The following is a 15,680-nucleotide window of genomic DNA, read 5'->3' on the forward strand; positions in this document are numbered from 1 at the left end:
AATCTTCCTCCTCTTCCTGCCTATAAAGTGAACTCAAGGGTTGCGTTCCACTGCCTTTCATAGCATCATCAGGCTGGAGCTCGGGAGGCCCGCCACTGCTGCTCGGCTTCCACTATGAGTGACTGTCACACACACAGGTGTTTCTGAATGATCACAATGGCAGTTTTATCTGCTGCAATGAGATGATGAGATTGAAAGGCTTCCTTGATGCTGAAAATATCTGTACTTAAAGAAGCTTCTGGGAAAAGGAACAACCCCTCGGCTGCCCGCTTACTCAACAGCAGAGAGCTGACGGGCTCAACGGTGAAGGCAGAACCCTCACTTTCTGCTAACAACCACGGCGTGTAGGAAAAATGAACCAGTATTTTCTGTTTCCAGAATCAACAAGATTAGAAGCTGCAGCCCTAACTGAATCCTCTCTACCTGGCAAATACAAGTGTGCAAGTAGGCCAGGCAGCCCACTATCCACCTTCCCTCCACTCTGTTCCTCACTTGATGTAACACTGGAGAGAGGAAAACAACGGCAAGAGAAGACAGTGTTTCCAGCAAGCACATGGTTATTCTCCAAAGGCCTGTCTGGCCAATGTCAACATTCTCAAGAATTTGGCTCCAAACTGTAAGGGAAGAACAGAGAAAGGGGGAAACAGATGGATATCTACCCCTTTTTTTGGTAAAGATGGGGTCTCACTATGTTGCCCCAGCTGCTCTCAAACTACTAGCCTCAAACAATCCTCTTGCCTTGGCCTCCCAAAGTGCTGGGATTACAGGTGTGAGCTACCACAACCAGCCCAGTATCTAGCTTTATTAATGATTACTAACAAAATAATATCTGGCATTAGAAGCTGAAATCAATATTCAATTTACTTAAAGAGAATTTAAAATATAAAGACATTTAATACTATTTGCCTATATTAATTAATTTTTAAATTAGCATAGAATAACTTCCAAATACGCAGAGTTTTGTGTGTTATCACAACACTCAACTAAAACTTCATCTAGATAGAAGTACAATTTATTTTTGGGGAAAATACAGTGACAAGATAAATGCCAGCCCCAAAGACATCTTTTTACAACTGAGAGTAAGGAGACACGGGCCACCGATGAAAGTGAGAGCATGTGAACATCAATTCTGGTCTACTCGCTTGGAGAACTTGACAGAGTGTTGCTCTGTCACCCAGGCTGGAGTGCAGTGGCGCGATCTCAGTTCACTGCAGCCTCCTCCTCCCGGGTTTAAGCAATTTTCCTGCCTCAATCTCCTGAGTAGCTGGGATTACAGCCGCCCACCACACCTGGCTACCTTTTGTAATTTTTAGTAGAGACAGGGTTTCACCATGTTGATCAGGCTGGTCTTGAACTCCTGACCTCAGGTGACCTGCTGCCTCAGCCTCCCAAAGTGCTGGGATTACAGGTGTGAGCCACCGCACCCGGCCTCCTTGAGAACTTTCTTCCAGTTTCATTATCTGCAAGATTAAGGGCCAGTCACTAAGCTCCATTCCAACTGCATGAGATTCAGTGAGACAAAGCAGAGTGGTGACTGTCAGTCCCTGGTGGGTTTGACATCCTTTGCTATAGAGAACATTAAAAGGTGAGTCCCCTTCACAAAAACAACAAATGGGTAACACTGTGAGAAGATGGATGTGTTAATTCGTTTCACTAGAGTAACCTCCTTTTTACTATCTATATGTATTCCATAACATCATGTTGTGTATCTTACATATACGCAGTAGGTTTTTTTTTTTTTTTTTTTTTTTTTTAAAGTGAATCCCCAAGGAAATGGAGGATTATATGGCAGGGAAATATCTTACTATTTGTTCCCTGCCTGATATTGATGCTTGCTTGGATATAAAAATCACAGTTCTAGCACATAAATGGGATATTAGAAAACAGAACACAAACATAAAGAAACAGGTTATTTTGCCTATCAGCACTTTGTTTACTTGGGCTTATAAAGTGTGTTCACATTCACGTCATCTAACTATAAAAGAAGTGACTCCTACCTCTTTGCAGAGATGAAGAAGGAGAGACAGAGCAAGGCTGTGAAGGGCCTAAGCTCTCAAACCCAAGTCAGGGCAGAAGCAAGACACGACTCCTGCTCTGCTGGCACCGAGTGCTCCTGTCCTGACGTGGGAGCTACTGGTCTCTGGGGGACAGCACTCACCTCACTAATAAGGTGACAGCACCTGCAACCACTGGAGAAGCAACACTGGTCCCTGAGAGGGCCCGGCACCCCCCTTTCACACCAGAACCCCGCACGCCAGCACCATAGGTGACAATGTCAGGCTTCATGCGACCGTAGCCTCCTGGTAGCTCCTATGAATAAAAGCAGCTTGGTTTCTACATCTCACACATTGGCACACAGCCACATGCAATCATGAGTGAATCAAATCAGAACAGAGATATGGGTTAGTTAAAAACAGTATAACCTTAGGAAGGTACTGGTTTTAGTCTGAAATTCACTCCAGGCCAGGTGCAGTGCTCACACCTGTAATCCCAACACTCTGGGAGGCCGAGGGAGGTGGACTGCTTGAGCCCAGGAGTTCCAGACCAGCTTGGGCTACATAGTAAGACCCCCATCTCCGCAAAAAATACAAAAATTAGCTAGATGTAGTGGCACAAGCCTGTAGTCCTGGCTACTCAGGAGGATCACCTGAGCCCGGGAGGTCAAGGCTGCAGGGAGCCGTGATTGTGCCACTGCACTCCAGCCTGGGCAACAGAGTGAGATCCTGTCCCCCTCAGCCCCGCCCCCCCCAAAAAAGAGAAAAAAACAAAGAAATTCACTACAATACAGAAAATAAGCTTAAACGATAATGTAGAAAGTAAATTTTTCAAAATATATTTTATAACAACCAGAACAATGGCAAAGGCATAAAGCAATTAAAAGATAAGTATTTTAATTTTGCTGACATGCCAGACTAGAAAGTGGACACTGGCTTATCACCAAGACTAGAAACTGGAAACTGCTTTATGTCTAGATAAGTTAAAATTAGAAATATGTTAGAAAAATTAGAAAATTAAAATATAAAAAAACCCAAACATGTTTCTTCACAAGGAAAAAAGTACATGGTATGAGTGGATGTTTCAAATGGTTGTAAAAGAGGAAATAAGAAACCACTGAGAATGAACAAGATAACCACACGACTAACTTGGGATAACGTTTTAATAAGTACTCGCTTAAGCTTCTTAAGAATTGGGGCAAAACGAGAATTAGAATAGGATCTCATATTCTGTCAGAAAACAGGAGCCCAATTTGAAGGGAAGCCCTTTTCTGATCATCAAACCCAAGGACCGTGGACGCACATACTGGGATACCGAGTGAAGGCATCCTCCACTGCAGCTGTGATGATGGAAGGACATTTCTCAAATGCCATTAAAAAGCTGGCTGGTGATGAAGGCCATGGACGTGACATCTCATCACGGTTTGGTGAAAGCGTTTACATGGGGAGCTGGGGACAAAGTGGACGACATCTCATCACAGTTTGGTGAGAGCATTTACACGGGGAGCTGGGGAAAAAGTGGTGGATGCAGTTTCCTAGTATCCAGCAGCACAAGGAACATGCTGAGGGAGCGTGGACGGGAGGACATGCAGCCTGCCCTGGAGAGACTGTCACATGAGAGAATGGTCCCCAGCCAACGGGTCAGCTCCAGGAAGAGGCACGTGAGTGTGAGAGGCGGGGACCCGTGGTGGGGCTGAGTGGCGGGGACGCTGGTGGCTGATGCTGTCACAGTACAAAGGCTCAGGCAGAAGGCTATCCTATAAAGTGCTACAGTGTGGACGAGGCCCACAGTGTTCCCAGGCAGTTGAGAATCTTTCCAGGGACTTATCTGAGGCCTCCAAGTGTGGCACGTGAAGTTAAACACCAAGAGATGCTCTGACCCTGAAGAATGAGAAGGGCAGGTGCTCCCCTCGGCCACTGCGAGGGCAAAGGTACCCAAATGCTGTTCTGCACGAGAGTCTAATTTTTCATCAAACTTTGACAGGTAAAGGTGGGTGAATTTGCTGCATAATTAAACCCCAAACAGCTGAATTATTAACTGTAGCAGTTATTTTGAATTTGTCCAGCTAAATACAATTGTTTCTGTGTTAGCAGAGTTGATTAAGCTGTTCTTAATGGCTTCTCCAACATCTTAGGGCCCCCCCCACCAAAAAAAATCATCCCACCTACCATTCAGGAGACTGCTTACCACTACTAGATAGGGTAAACGGGCAGGAACCCAATTCACCTAAAGGTGAGTTCCTCAGAAATCAGTTAATAAGTGAAACTGGGAAAAACCACTTAGAATCAGCCCGTGCTCATCTCAGCAGCTGTGGACTTGCCAGAGTGAAGTGGCAGATGCTGAAGGGGCCAGATCTCTCATCCTCACGGCTGGGCAGGCACTCACAGCCCCGCTATTCACATGTGAATGTGAGGGTGTCTGTGCACTTACAAATACACCCCAAGGCTCATCAACAACCGGTGCCACTAGCCACAGTAGTTTGTCCAGCTAAATACAATTATTTACAAAGAAGAGCGTACCCAGGTAGTCATTCCCCTTGAAGAAAAGCGGGCGATGTTATCTTCAAAGTCAATGCCACCTACTCCAATTACATCCATTTGATCAGCAGGGTTATTCAGAGTGCTATATTGAGACCAAAAAAAAAAAGAAAAGAAAAAGAAAAAAACAAGAGAAATAATTTAAAATGGATGATTCAAACCAAGGCGAATACTCCCAGAACAATCTAACACTGTATGAGCTTCTTCTGTGGGAAGATGTGTGCAGCTCCTCACGGCTGTCCTGTGAAACGCATGACCCTGCCCCGTTCATGCTGTGCTCAAATTACGCCCTCTCACCTGGAACGCCCCTCCTTTCTTCTCCTCCCTGTCAACTTGGCACACTGGGGCTCAAGGCTCACGTTTTCCCTCCAGCAATCCAAGCCTGAAGCATCTGTACTTGCCTTGAACTTCACAACACTTAACACGATCACAATTTATCATCTAATGACACATTCTCACATCACTTTCAAATTGTTCCCAGTACATTCATCTTAACTCCCCAGCTAAATCCCACACTTCTCTGGGAAGAAACCATAACCACACACTTGCATCTGCCAAGGTCAGCAAGTGGTAAGTTTTCAATTGACCTGTGGTGGTCTCTCTCCTCATAGGGAACTGTGAAAGGACTGTCATTACTCTGTAATCTTGAGCTCCTTAGAGTCTCTCCAATACCTTAAGTGCACTAGATCTGCCAATAAATTATAGTGAAATAATTAATGGCAAAAATGTGTAAACACCAAAGTCAAGATAAAGATGAACTATTTGAAAATATGAGACACTCAATTATAAAACTGCATTGCTAACCTTTACCTATTATGGCTCCACTACCAAAAAAAATCAACTCTTTGACAATTCAAGAACTACATACAACTGATTCCAAGCGGCTTAAGAGATAATAGCAGCATGAAGTTCTCCTTCTAGAGTGTGTTTTTAACTGACAATTCCCAACACACCGAGACAAAGTGGTACTGCCTTCTCAGCCCACTGGCCACCAATATCCTACCAGCTGGTCATTCAGAGGAACGAATAATGATTTTCTGATGACTGATGCTAGATGTTTACACATTCCCAGGAACTCAAGGAGCAGAGGCTGGCACAGAAGTCACTGACAGAAACTCCCACTGAAGGTGACCAAAAAAATACCACCTTCCCACCCTCCTCTACCTGCTAATCCCTATAATGCTTAGTGTACTTTAAACCCCTAAAAAATAAGGGAATGCATCAAGAAATCATGACTGGTATTGAAAAGGAGGGAGCTGAGGCTGCAGGCTCGCTGGCACCACAGAGTCTAGGAGCACCAAGGGCACAGGACCCAGAGAAAGAGACCACAGCAAAGGGGACCGGAGGATGTGTGCCTCACTCCCAGATGAGCTGACGTACGCATGTTACTGTCCTCAGACCAGCCCTGGGAGCAGTCCCACCAGATGCCCAAGCAGAAAAAACCACACCCGCCACAAGCTGGGCTGCCGTGATCACATGCCACGTCCCATCACTTCAACAGCCAGCAGGTGGCCAGGTCTGTGTGAGGCAGCATCAGTGTACACACAAGGTGGAGATGGGGCCTTCCTGGCAAGGTTCTGCTCCTTCAACACACTATAAACTCACAACTCTGATAAGAAGCTATCAAGTGCAACCACCCACAAAAGCCACAGGGTTTCAGAACGGCAGCCAGCGTGTGACAAAACAGTCTGCACAGCATGCGAAAGAGCTGGGAATCCAGACAGGTGTGGCCAGGAGGATGAGCAGAGGGATGGGGTGTGGAAGACCTGAAAGACACAGAAGGAGGACACTCATTCCAGGAAGGCGCACGTGGGGAAGCGGAAGATCAAGGTGAACTGAGATTCTGGCTGGAGTTGGCCAACTACGGCCCATGGGCCAAACCAGGCCCACACCTGCTTTTGCAAATACAGCGTTCCTGGAACACAGTCATGTTCATTTACACATATTTCACCCACAGCTGCTTTCACACAATAACGCCTAAAGTATTTATTATCTGACCCTTTACAGAAAAAGTTTGCAATTCAGCCTAGAATACTGAAGACCTTGAAAAACAAAAGAAAAATGTGGATTTCATCTATTAGGCAATAATAATCTGCTGCAGATTCTTGATTAGAAAACTGCTAGAATATATGTTTGAACAGTAGAAATATGCACAAAAAAGAAAAAGAGCAGCTGCCATTCATAGCGCATCATCAGCATTCACGGTGCTCTCCCCCTGCTGTCTGATTTCAGCCTCACAGGCACCGTGCAGGCTGCTCTCTGCTCCCATGACAGGTGAGGGAGCTGAGGCTCAGAGAAGTGACGGTGCCTCAGCTGTAAGTGGCAGGTCGGACCTGTCTGCCTCCACACCTAGTTTCACCCATGTCCATGCTGGAAGAGCTGGGGTGGGAAAAGACTCAAGATAGGAAAACAGGCTAGGAAACACTGACACCTGGTGACTCTGAACTGATGAGTGCCAGCCTTGAGTGGGGACATCAGAAATGGGAGGAACATTTAAAAGGGAGACAAGAAAACCTGACGAGATGACTTAATAACTGGTGTTTGTCATGGCAGAGCTATAGCGAGGGTATGTTCATGCCACTTACATCTATGGCTCATGATACGTATCACTGATGCAACAGCAAAATCCACAACGCTGGACCTCTAACAAGGTTCACGATCATTTACTCAACTATTAGGCTAGACTCCTATGAATGCCAATATTCGCGTTTTCTGATATAGAAACATGAACTTCACATAGCTTCACCTTGTCTTATGCCCTGGATTTGAGTAAAGCATCCTACAGAAACTTTGAGCACAAGAAATGACTTACAAACATTATCTAGAGAATAAAATGAAGCTGCTGGTGGAAAGAAAACTGAGACCTCTAACCAGACAGGAGTGTACTGGCTGGGATTCAGTGGCAAATGTTTCGCATCTCATGCTGCTTAAGTTTAGCACAAAGGCCCCCCTGTGACACTGTCCTCCCTGCCTCCCTCCTAAATGATCCCTCTCATCAACTCCCAAAGCACCGGCCATGTTGCCATTAGGCCCGCCAGCACTTCCCCTGTGAATGAGTGTCACTGTACTCACACCTGCTCTTTCAGAGAGAGGCAGAAACCTCTTCCGTTTGCCTCTTTACCCGGATGCTTTGCATGCAGATCTCATCAACACTGCAGAATCCCTAATAGATTCACTTTTCTGATTGATTTTGGGGAAACAAAGTAGTTAGAATAAAAACTTTAGGCCTCTAAATTACTATTTGTAACAAAATTTTAAAAATATATAAATAGAAGGAAGACTGGCCTTGAGGTGACAACTGCTGAGGTGAGTGGTGAGTACCTGGGTGTTCATCATACATCCTATAGTATTTTTTTACATGAGGAAAACTTATCCTTAAGACAAAGTTTTAGACAGACATAAACAGGTAACCACAGGTGGATACACAAACAGACAACAATTTTTCAGTTATTTAAGGGGGAAAAAATCCCCAAGGTCATCCCTGCTGGGGCTACTTACCCATAAAGAGGTCCGTCATTGCCAATAGCAGAAACCATGATTACATTGTTAGCTGTTAATTCCCACACCTACAAAAGGAGCATTTATTTAATGAAAGTATACCACTCTTAACATGTAATTGTCAAAAAAAAAAAAAAAAAAAACCATACACAACGTCTAAAAACAGTTCTAAAAAAAGAAGCACTGGACCGTTATAAAGGCGGATGTGCTGGCAACCTGCATTTTTAGAGAATACCACCCAGGATGGAGAAGCACGCAGTGCACAGAGCAGATGCTGACTTTCTAGTCACTTTCAGGAAAACACGAATTGCATGTTTAGGTAAGAAAGAATTGGCACGGCATGGTGGCTCACGCCTGTAATCCCAGCACTTTGAAAGGCTGAGGCGGGTGGATCACCTGAGGTCAGGAGTTGGAGACCAGCCTCGCCAACATGGTGAAACCCCGTCTCTACTAAAAATAGAAAAATCAGCCGGGCATGGTGGTGTGCGCCTGTAATCCCAGCTACTTGGGAGGCTGAGGCAGGAGAACCGCTTGAACCTGGGAGGCGGAGGTTGCAGTGAGCCAAGACTGTGCCATTGTACTCCAGCCTGGCCAACAAGAATAAAACTCCATCTCAAAAAAAAAAAAAAAAAAAAATCAGCAAGGCACCATGTGCTCCTTATAAACACCTACTCTGAGGCCTCTAACCCACTCAATTTATGACATACAAATCACTGAAGCTCACATCATTAGCCATCTGTTCTCACAAAGCTGTCACCACCTGGATGAAAAGCCACCAACACACTAGATATGATGCAAAGCTGGGTTGCGAAAGACCAGGAGCTGTCACCTAAACCCTGTGTGCAGTGACTCCACAAACCTTGTCAACAAAGGGATGATCCATGAAGTCCGGGCCACCGATGCTGAGGTTTAACACGTCAATCTTCTTTAAGATGGCATAGTTGAAGGCGTCCAAAAACCAAGATGTGTAAGATACCTAGTTAAATATTAAAACAGTCTGCTTAGTGTTTCAATCAAGTTTTAAAGTGCTAGGACAGTTTTTATTTCTGAGGCTCTTAAAATCACAAAGTATTTCTCTTAATATTTTTTTAACTTAAAACCAGAAATAAATCCTGAGTAAGCATAATGCTCTGGAGAGTAAAATACAACACCTAGAAGTTCTAAGTCCTTGGAGCTGAACCTAAGGAAGAGGCAGCTGTGTTCTGCAGGTGGCCTATCTCTCTAGGTGAAATGCACAGCTCTCTACACAAAGAATGCCTTCCTAGATAACACCCACGCTCCCAACTGCCCCTCTCCTATAAAAGGACTTATCCCAAGGCACTTCTATTAAGTTAAGCATTTTGGAATAGTTCAACTTATCTATCTAATCTTCTTCATTCCTAAACAGACTGAAGGACAAATGGCAGCAGTAACAGTTATTTCATAGTATTAGTCCTCTGATGTTCAAGTGCTCCTATGTTCCTTACAAAAGCTTCATTACTTTGTGGATCACCTTCAGCTGCTGCTTTTTTTAAAAATATAAAATTAAGTTTACGGTAGGAAGATAAGCAATGTAATGATTAAGATTATGTTTTTAAAGGTTTTTAAAAGACCACGTACTTATATTTTCTTATATACGCCAAAGAAACTCTAGGAGGAGGTATAAGAAAGGAACATCGTCACACAGGAGACACGGGTAAGTGAGGAAAGAACCTGCTGGACAGGGACAGGGGTGGGGGTCTCCCTGTGTTACCTTCTGACATTTTTGAGCTATGCATTACCTATTCAAAAATTAACCTTAAAAAATAAATAATGAAAAAAGAAACAAATACTAGGACCCTCTCCCTTTTCTATAGTTTCCAAATGAAGAGTGAAGGAACAAGGCTTGTAAACTCACATTACCCAACACAATGCCAGGTGTCGGGACACAGAGGTAAATAAAACAGCTCAAGGTGGTAGGAACCCAATCAGGGAGGCAAGCACGCTTATTCTATGTGCAATTTTTCTACTCTATCATGCAGACCACCGACCCAGGGCACAGAGGCCTGGGGAAGCCTGGAGGCAGAGAAGAAACAAGGGAAATCAAAGAATCGTCGTAAGTAGTAGCCTTGGCAGGGTCTTCAGGGTTCAACCTAGGTCGACACAGTGGTTGGTGGGAGAAGGGCAGAGCCACCCAGGAGGCAGAGGACAGTAAACTGAGCGTGCGTGCTGCAGTATGAATGGCTCAGCGTCACTGACGTGCACTCCTTTTACACAAGTGTGTACAGTCCAGTGATTCTGCTTTTTACATTTCAGTATGAATTCCTCAAGTTTCAGGAGTCCTCAAAATACCTACCTGATTATTGGTAAAGACCCTGAAAATGTGAAGTTCTGCATCTGGAGCAAATCCTTGGCACTCCCTCATGCTGGCTATCACACCTGCCACGAATGTGCCATGGCCCAACCCTGCAGTCCATAAAGAAAACAATCCCATAAAACACACTGAATAGCAAGTGCCAGGACGCAACATTCCAGGCCATGAGTTCCACAGCCTTCCACTTCCAAGTGCTGGATAGAGGAGGGCCTCTGCTGCTGCTCTACGATCCCCTTAGACGTCACTGGCACAAGCACTCCTTCCAGGTCTAGCCACTCCACGCTCTCCCGGGCAAGGAGCTGCCCCCACACCAGGCATCCCCACTCTCTCCTGAAGTGCTACTTCCCGACATCCTATGAGGTATTCAGAGCAGTTTCTGCCACAACAAAAAGCACAATAACAACTTGGGCTTGTCTGAATAATTGCTGGACAGACTGTGGAATCATGCACTAAATACACCCTCAGTCGATCACATGACCACGTTCTCACTGCCGCTGAGACCCACCATCGTCCAGCGTTCGCTCATTGGTCCAGTTGGTTCTCTCCTTCACATTTTTGAAGTGGGGATGCTTCTCACTCAGCCCAGTGTCAAAAACAGCAACTCTTACATTAGCACCTTATTCAGAAAAGAAAGCAAACACAATCATGTTTGAAGAAATTATCTTTTTGGATTTTGCCTATAAAATACATTCCTTCCTGGGACCCACAGAAAATGACATATTGTGGAAGGCCAAAGCTGCTCAGAGCAAACAAGTTAGGTCAGCTGCTCCCAGGGTCAGCTGGCTGAGCCAAGGCTAGGACAAGAGGACAGCAGGAGCAATGCCATCATCTGCCGCCAAAGAAGATTTAAGGATAAGCAGAAAATCCTTCTAGACCCTCCTCAATTGCCACCAGCACTCAGGATGGAACCACCCCTTCCACTCCTAGCGGGCTTCGTAAGGCTCCAGGCTGGCACCTACTGATACTCTCCTTCTGGCAATTTATCACAGGTCTCCACCCCCCACCTTCTCAGAGGCCCTGCAAAACACTGACAAACCACACACCCAAGGAGCGGGACACAAAAATGGGAAAAGGGGGAACCATTCCTACTCCCAACAAGGACAGCAATTTATTCAATGCTGCTCATTTATAATACAGCAAACTCTGCCGCAAGGAACAATTAACACCACATGCGGCTAATCACACCTAAGAAAAATAACTGCAGTGTGCGCTTTTCTATAATAGTAAGTCTATTCCAGATACTGGCCAAAGCCATCAACACCAATGTGAAATACAACTGGCCTGTCTGACCAAAAATTCTAGAAAGCATCTAGAAAAAAATATAGAATACCTATATAGAATATACCTATATATAGAATACCTATATATATACTTATATATATACCTATATATAGAATACCATTTATGACTTAACAGCTAACCAATGTAAAGAGGGTAATGTCTTTCTGGCAAAAGGGCTGTGTACATATCAATACTATGTTAAATAATCTATTAAACTGAGATAAAGATAAAAATCAATGCTACTTTTAAAAAATGCACACACAAAATCAGAAACCATTTGGTTTGGGGGGAATAAAAAATTATTTCTGATGACTAGAAAATTTGTTTTGTCAAGGAGTTCTCACTCTAAAAAGGTAAAACCATGGGGAGACACACATTTTAATGAAATGCCAGTCCACCAGGTATTAAAAGTTGAAGTATCTCAGCTATTTTGGAGGGCAGGGCACCAAGGAGATAAAAGGAGAGGTAAGGGTCCCTAAGTAAAGGAGATACGAAAGACACCTAGGCAAACTGCAGTGTCCTAGGAGCAGGTGAAACTGGCTTACATTTAGAAGTCAAGGTAAAAATCTTCACGTTAGATAAAACATGAATGTTTTGTCATGATGAATCAGCAAGGGAAAAATCCTTATTGTTCTGAATTTTATTTCACAGGACATGATCATTATTAACACTGCTTCCTGTTCTGAAACAAATCATCAGCAGGTGTGACAGTCAATTACTTAGTCACTCTGCATTCAGGGCACCAAACTCAAGTGATAAACTAATTTCCATGGAATTGCCCAGATCAGGGACCATCTTTCCCCAAGAAGTGACAGACCTCTGCAGGCCTGTCGGTCAGCGCCGGCGGCCGGCACTGCTGTGCTCGTTTGTGTATGTGTCAATAGGAGAGAAGTGCTCCACAGCCTTCCCTTCTAACCTCAGAAATGGTAACAAAAATAAGACACAAATGGTGACAATTAGAAAAGCCACAGAAACAGATGCCTGGCATAACAGGAGTCAAAGACGAGGAGTACTTGGCTACCTCCAGCTAAACAAATAGTAAGAAGGTTGGATGTGGAAGGCTGCAGGGCTTTAGCACTAGGCAGTCCCGAACATGGAATTCCTGCATGTGTGGACCTTCCACGCCTTCCCTGGGTAATAGCACACACCTGTATATCCCATCTGCCAGAGCACGTCTGCCTGCAGTGTCTGGGCAACCTGGCGCGGGATGGCCCTCAGCAGCCGTCTGCTCGAATGCCTTCCCGTAGCATGCCAGAAGCCAGAGCCCAGGGAGAGGCTGGCTCTTCGCAGGGGACGTGATGATTGCCACTTCTGGCTCCACCGGGTTTCGTTGCATGGTACTGTGGGGTCAGCTACAGGCAAGGGAGAGAAAGGTCAGAACAGAAGAGCAAAACGAACTACGCGATACCCGCCAAGCAAAACTATCCTAAACACAGCGAGGATTACCATTTGCCACTCTGAGGGAAAGTGGGATTATCTTCTTTTTCTAGAAAGACAGTCTCAATGCAATTATAATTAGAGGACGTTATTTAGCTGTCATATTATTCCCAAATAGTTCTCTACTTGAAATTTTCTAACCAAGGTAAGGCAAAGAAAGACTGATTAAATTAAATAATAATAATTTTAAACAGCTAATTGTGATACTAAAACTAAAGAAAAACCTGATTTTTCATCAGCAACTTGTTCTCACTGAACCAGAAGGGGGAAAAGTTAAAGAAAATGACCCTAAGCATTCATGGAGTTTTATTTTTACTATAAGTTTCACTAGATTTCTTGGGCAGGCAAACGCCATCAAATATCAACAGGACTTAAAAAAACCGTATATTGCTCAATATTCTCAATATTCTTATCTGCTAGAATTTCACCTTTCAAAAAACAAAAGAACTACAAAGGAGTGAGAGACGGGGAATTTCTGAGGGTGATGGAATTATTCCATATCTTGATTTTGTTGGTGGATATTTGATGGTATACTTTTGCCAAAACTTGCCAAACTATACTCTAAAAAGCACGAATTTTACTATCTGTAAGTCTCTTTATTTTTAAAAAGCGGAGGAAAAAGGCAGTACCACAGAAATGGCCTAAGGGTTTTCCCTTTACCTTTCAAAGACCATGTTATAATGAACAAGTCATATTTCAAATCAGTTTTAAGAAGAGAAAATCTATAATACTAATACAATTCTCTTTCTAAAGCAAATCATTGTCATTTTTATTCTAGCCTTACCAACCTACACCCATGTTAAGTACAGGGACCTGGAAACACATACAGTCACGTCAATTCTGGTAAGTAAATATTTGCACAGTCCAACTGAAATGGTTCTTAATTGAAATTCCTGTGCTGAGTCTGATCTTTAAGTCAACAGCATGGGACAATGCTGCAGGTGCTGACTGAAGAGCAACACTGAGACCAGGAATGGGCCTGCTCTGCTTGACCCTGCACAGGCCAGACTCCACCTCCAGTATTATACTCAGTTCAGGGCTTCACAGCTTTCAAACAATTTAGAAAAATTAGTACATTCAAAGGAAAACACTTACAATGATGAGGGGACTTGAAATCAAGTCATCTGAGTAACTATGGCAAGAACTGGGGATTAGCCTGGAGAGAAAAAATTGCCAAAAGGGACACACCATGGGTATCTTCAAATATCTAAAAGACAGCTATCTTCACCATATCTTTAACTACTGTCATGTAGAAAACAGGTAGGCTTTGTCTTATGGCCCATGGGATAGAACCAAATGGGTGGGATCCAGAGTGAGAATGGTGTCAGCCCAAAATAAAGCAAAACCTTCTACGAGTAAGAGCCGTCGAAATTGTTAACATTTGGTTACTTACAACATCCTGAACACTCTACTAAGCTTTCTTCATATGCATTATTTCAGGTTATCTTCATGACAGCCCCACAAGGTAGGGAGTATCATCTCCATTTTATGAATGAGAAAAACTGAAGCTTCAAGATGGAAAAGGCACTTACTGCTGAAGGTCACAGCTAACTTCAAGGGGCATGGGCACGCAGTGGGCAAGTCTCCCCTCACAGGGGTGTCAGGCACCCGGAACACACGCAGTGGAGATGGTGTCCAAGGGAATCCCATCTCCAGAGAGTCTAGGATTCTTGTGCTAGAATTAGGCAACTCCGTGTCTCCTAAGGCATTCTAGAGCTCTTTAAGATAACTGAAGTAAAAATAAAGTCAAGTAAAATACCACAATGTATACATTTGGCTAACTGTATCAGGTTTGATTGGCTTTTATCTTCTGGGATTATTTTGAGTTGTTACTGCTTTTTAAGGAGAATAATACATAACATCTGGAGTAGCAGAAAAGGCTCTGAAAAAGTCAGACGCCTTAAGTTTACACCTGGTTTTACTATGAAAATTAAACTTCTCTTCGTGTGTGTGTGTGTGTGTGTTTGTCTGTGTGTTTAATGCAGCAAAACCTCAGAGGCTCTTAGGCCTAAAATATGATAGACAAAGAAGAGTAAAATTTTAATTTCTTCTTCCTTCGGATGAAAGAAATGATTGTAAATAATAACAGAACTAGCAATTTGTTAACCTGATTTAAGATAAACAGGAAAAAAAAATCCTTTTCCTTTGGTAATACATATCTTTGGAAAATATCATTTAATAAATATGCAATTTATTATTTGAGGCTAAACTCTATTTTGACAAGCCCAATTGTAATGAAGTAGGAAAGACTAAGCCCTGGAGAAGAAAAGGAAAAGCCAAATTGCTTCCATCCTCACACCTGCACAGCTGATGACTTAAACGAACCTAGCTGATGCATGACCATTCCCGGTCAGGAGGCTTTGAGAAAAACAAAATGAAACCCCAGGAAAACATGTTTTGCAAGAATGCCTTTAAAAATGGGGCTGGGTGCAGTGGCTCACGCCTGTAATCCCAGCACTTTGGGAGGCTGAGGCAGGCAGATCACCTGAGGTCAGGAGTTCAAGACCAGCCTGACCAACGTGGAGAAACCCCGTCTCTACTAAAAATACAAAATTAGCCAGGCATGGTGGCGCATGCCTGTAATCCCAGCGACTCGGGAG

General features: G+C 43.8%; 1 protein-coding gene across 2 annotated transcripts in view; it reads right to left on the reverse strand.

Annotated features, from left to right (window-relative positions):
* MBTPS1 (membrane bound transcription factor peptidase, site 1) overlaps positions 1 to 15,680 on the reverse strand; it is a 63,729-nt gene that overhangs the window by 29,009 nt on the left and 19,040 nt on the right. Inside the window, 7 exon segments of one of the 2 annotated variants that reach the window (NM_001133487.1) lie at positions 2,159 to 2,310; positions 4,515 to 4,617; positions 8,031 to 8,098; positions 8,890 to 9,006; positions 10,345 to 10,454; positions 10,868 to 10,978; positions 12,792 to 12,995. In NM_001133487.1, coding sequence (NP_001126959.1) covers positions 2,159 to 2,310; positions 4,515 to 4,617; positions 8,031 to 8,098; positions 8,890 to 9,006; positions 10,345 to 10,454; positions 10,868 to 10,978; positions 12,792 to 12,995 — 865 coding nt within the window. 2 annotated transcript variants of the gene reach the window in all.

The sequence above is a fragment of the Pongo abelii genome, chromosome 18 (genome assembly GCF_028885655.2).
Source record: "Pongo abelii isolate AG06213 chromosome 18, NHGRI_mPonAbe1-v2.0_pri, whole genome shotgun sequence".
NCBI classification, from domain to species: Eukaryota; Metazoa; Chordata; class Mammalia; order Primates; family Hominidae; genus Pongo; species Pongo abelii.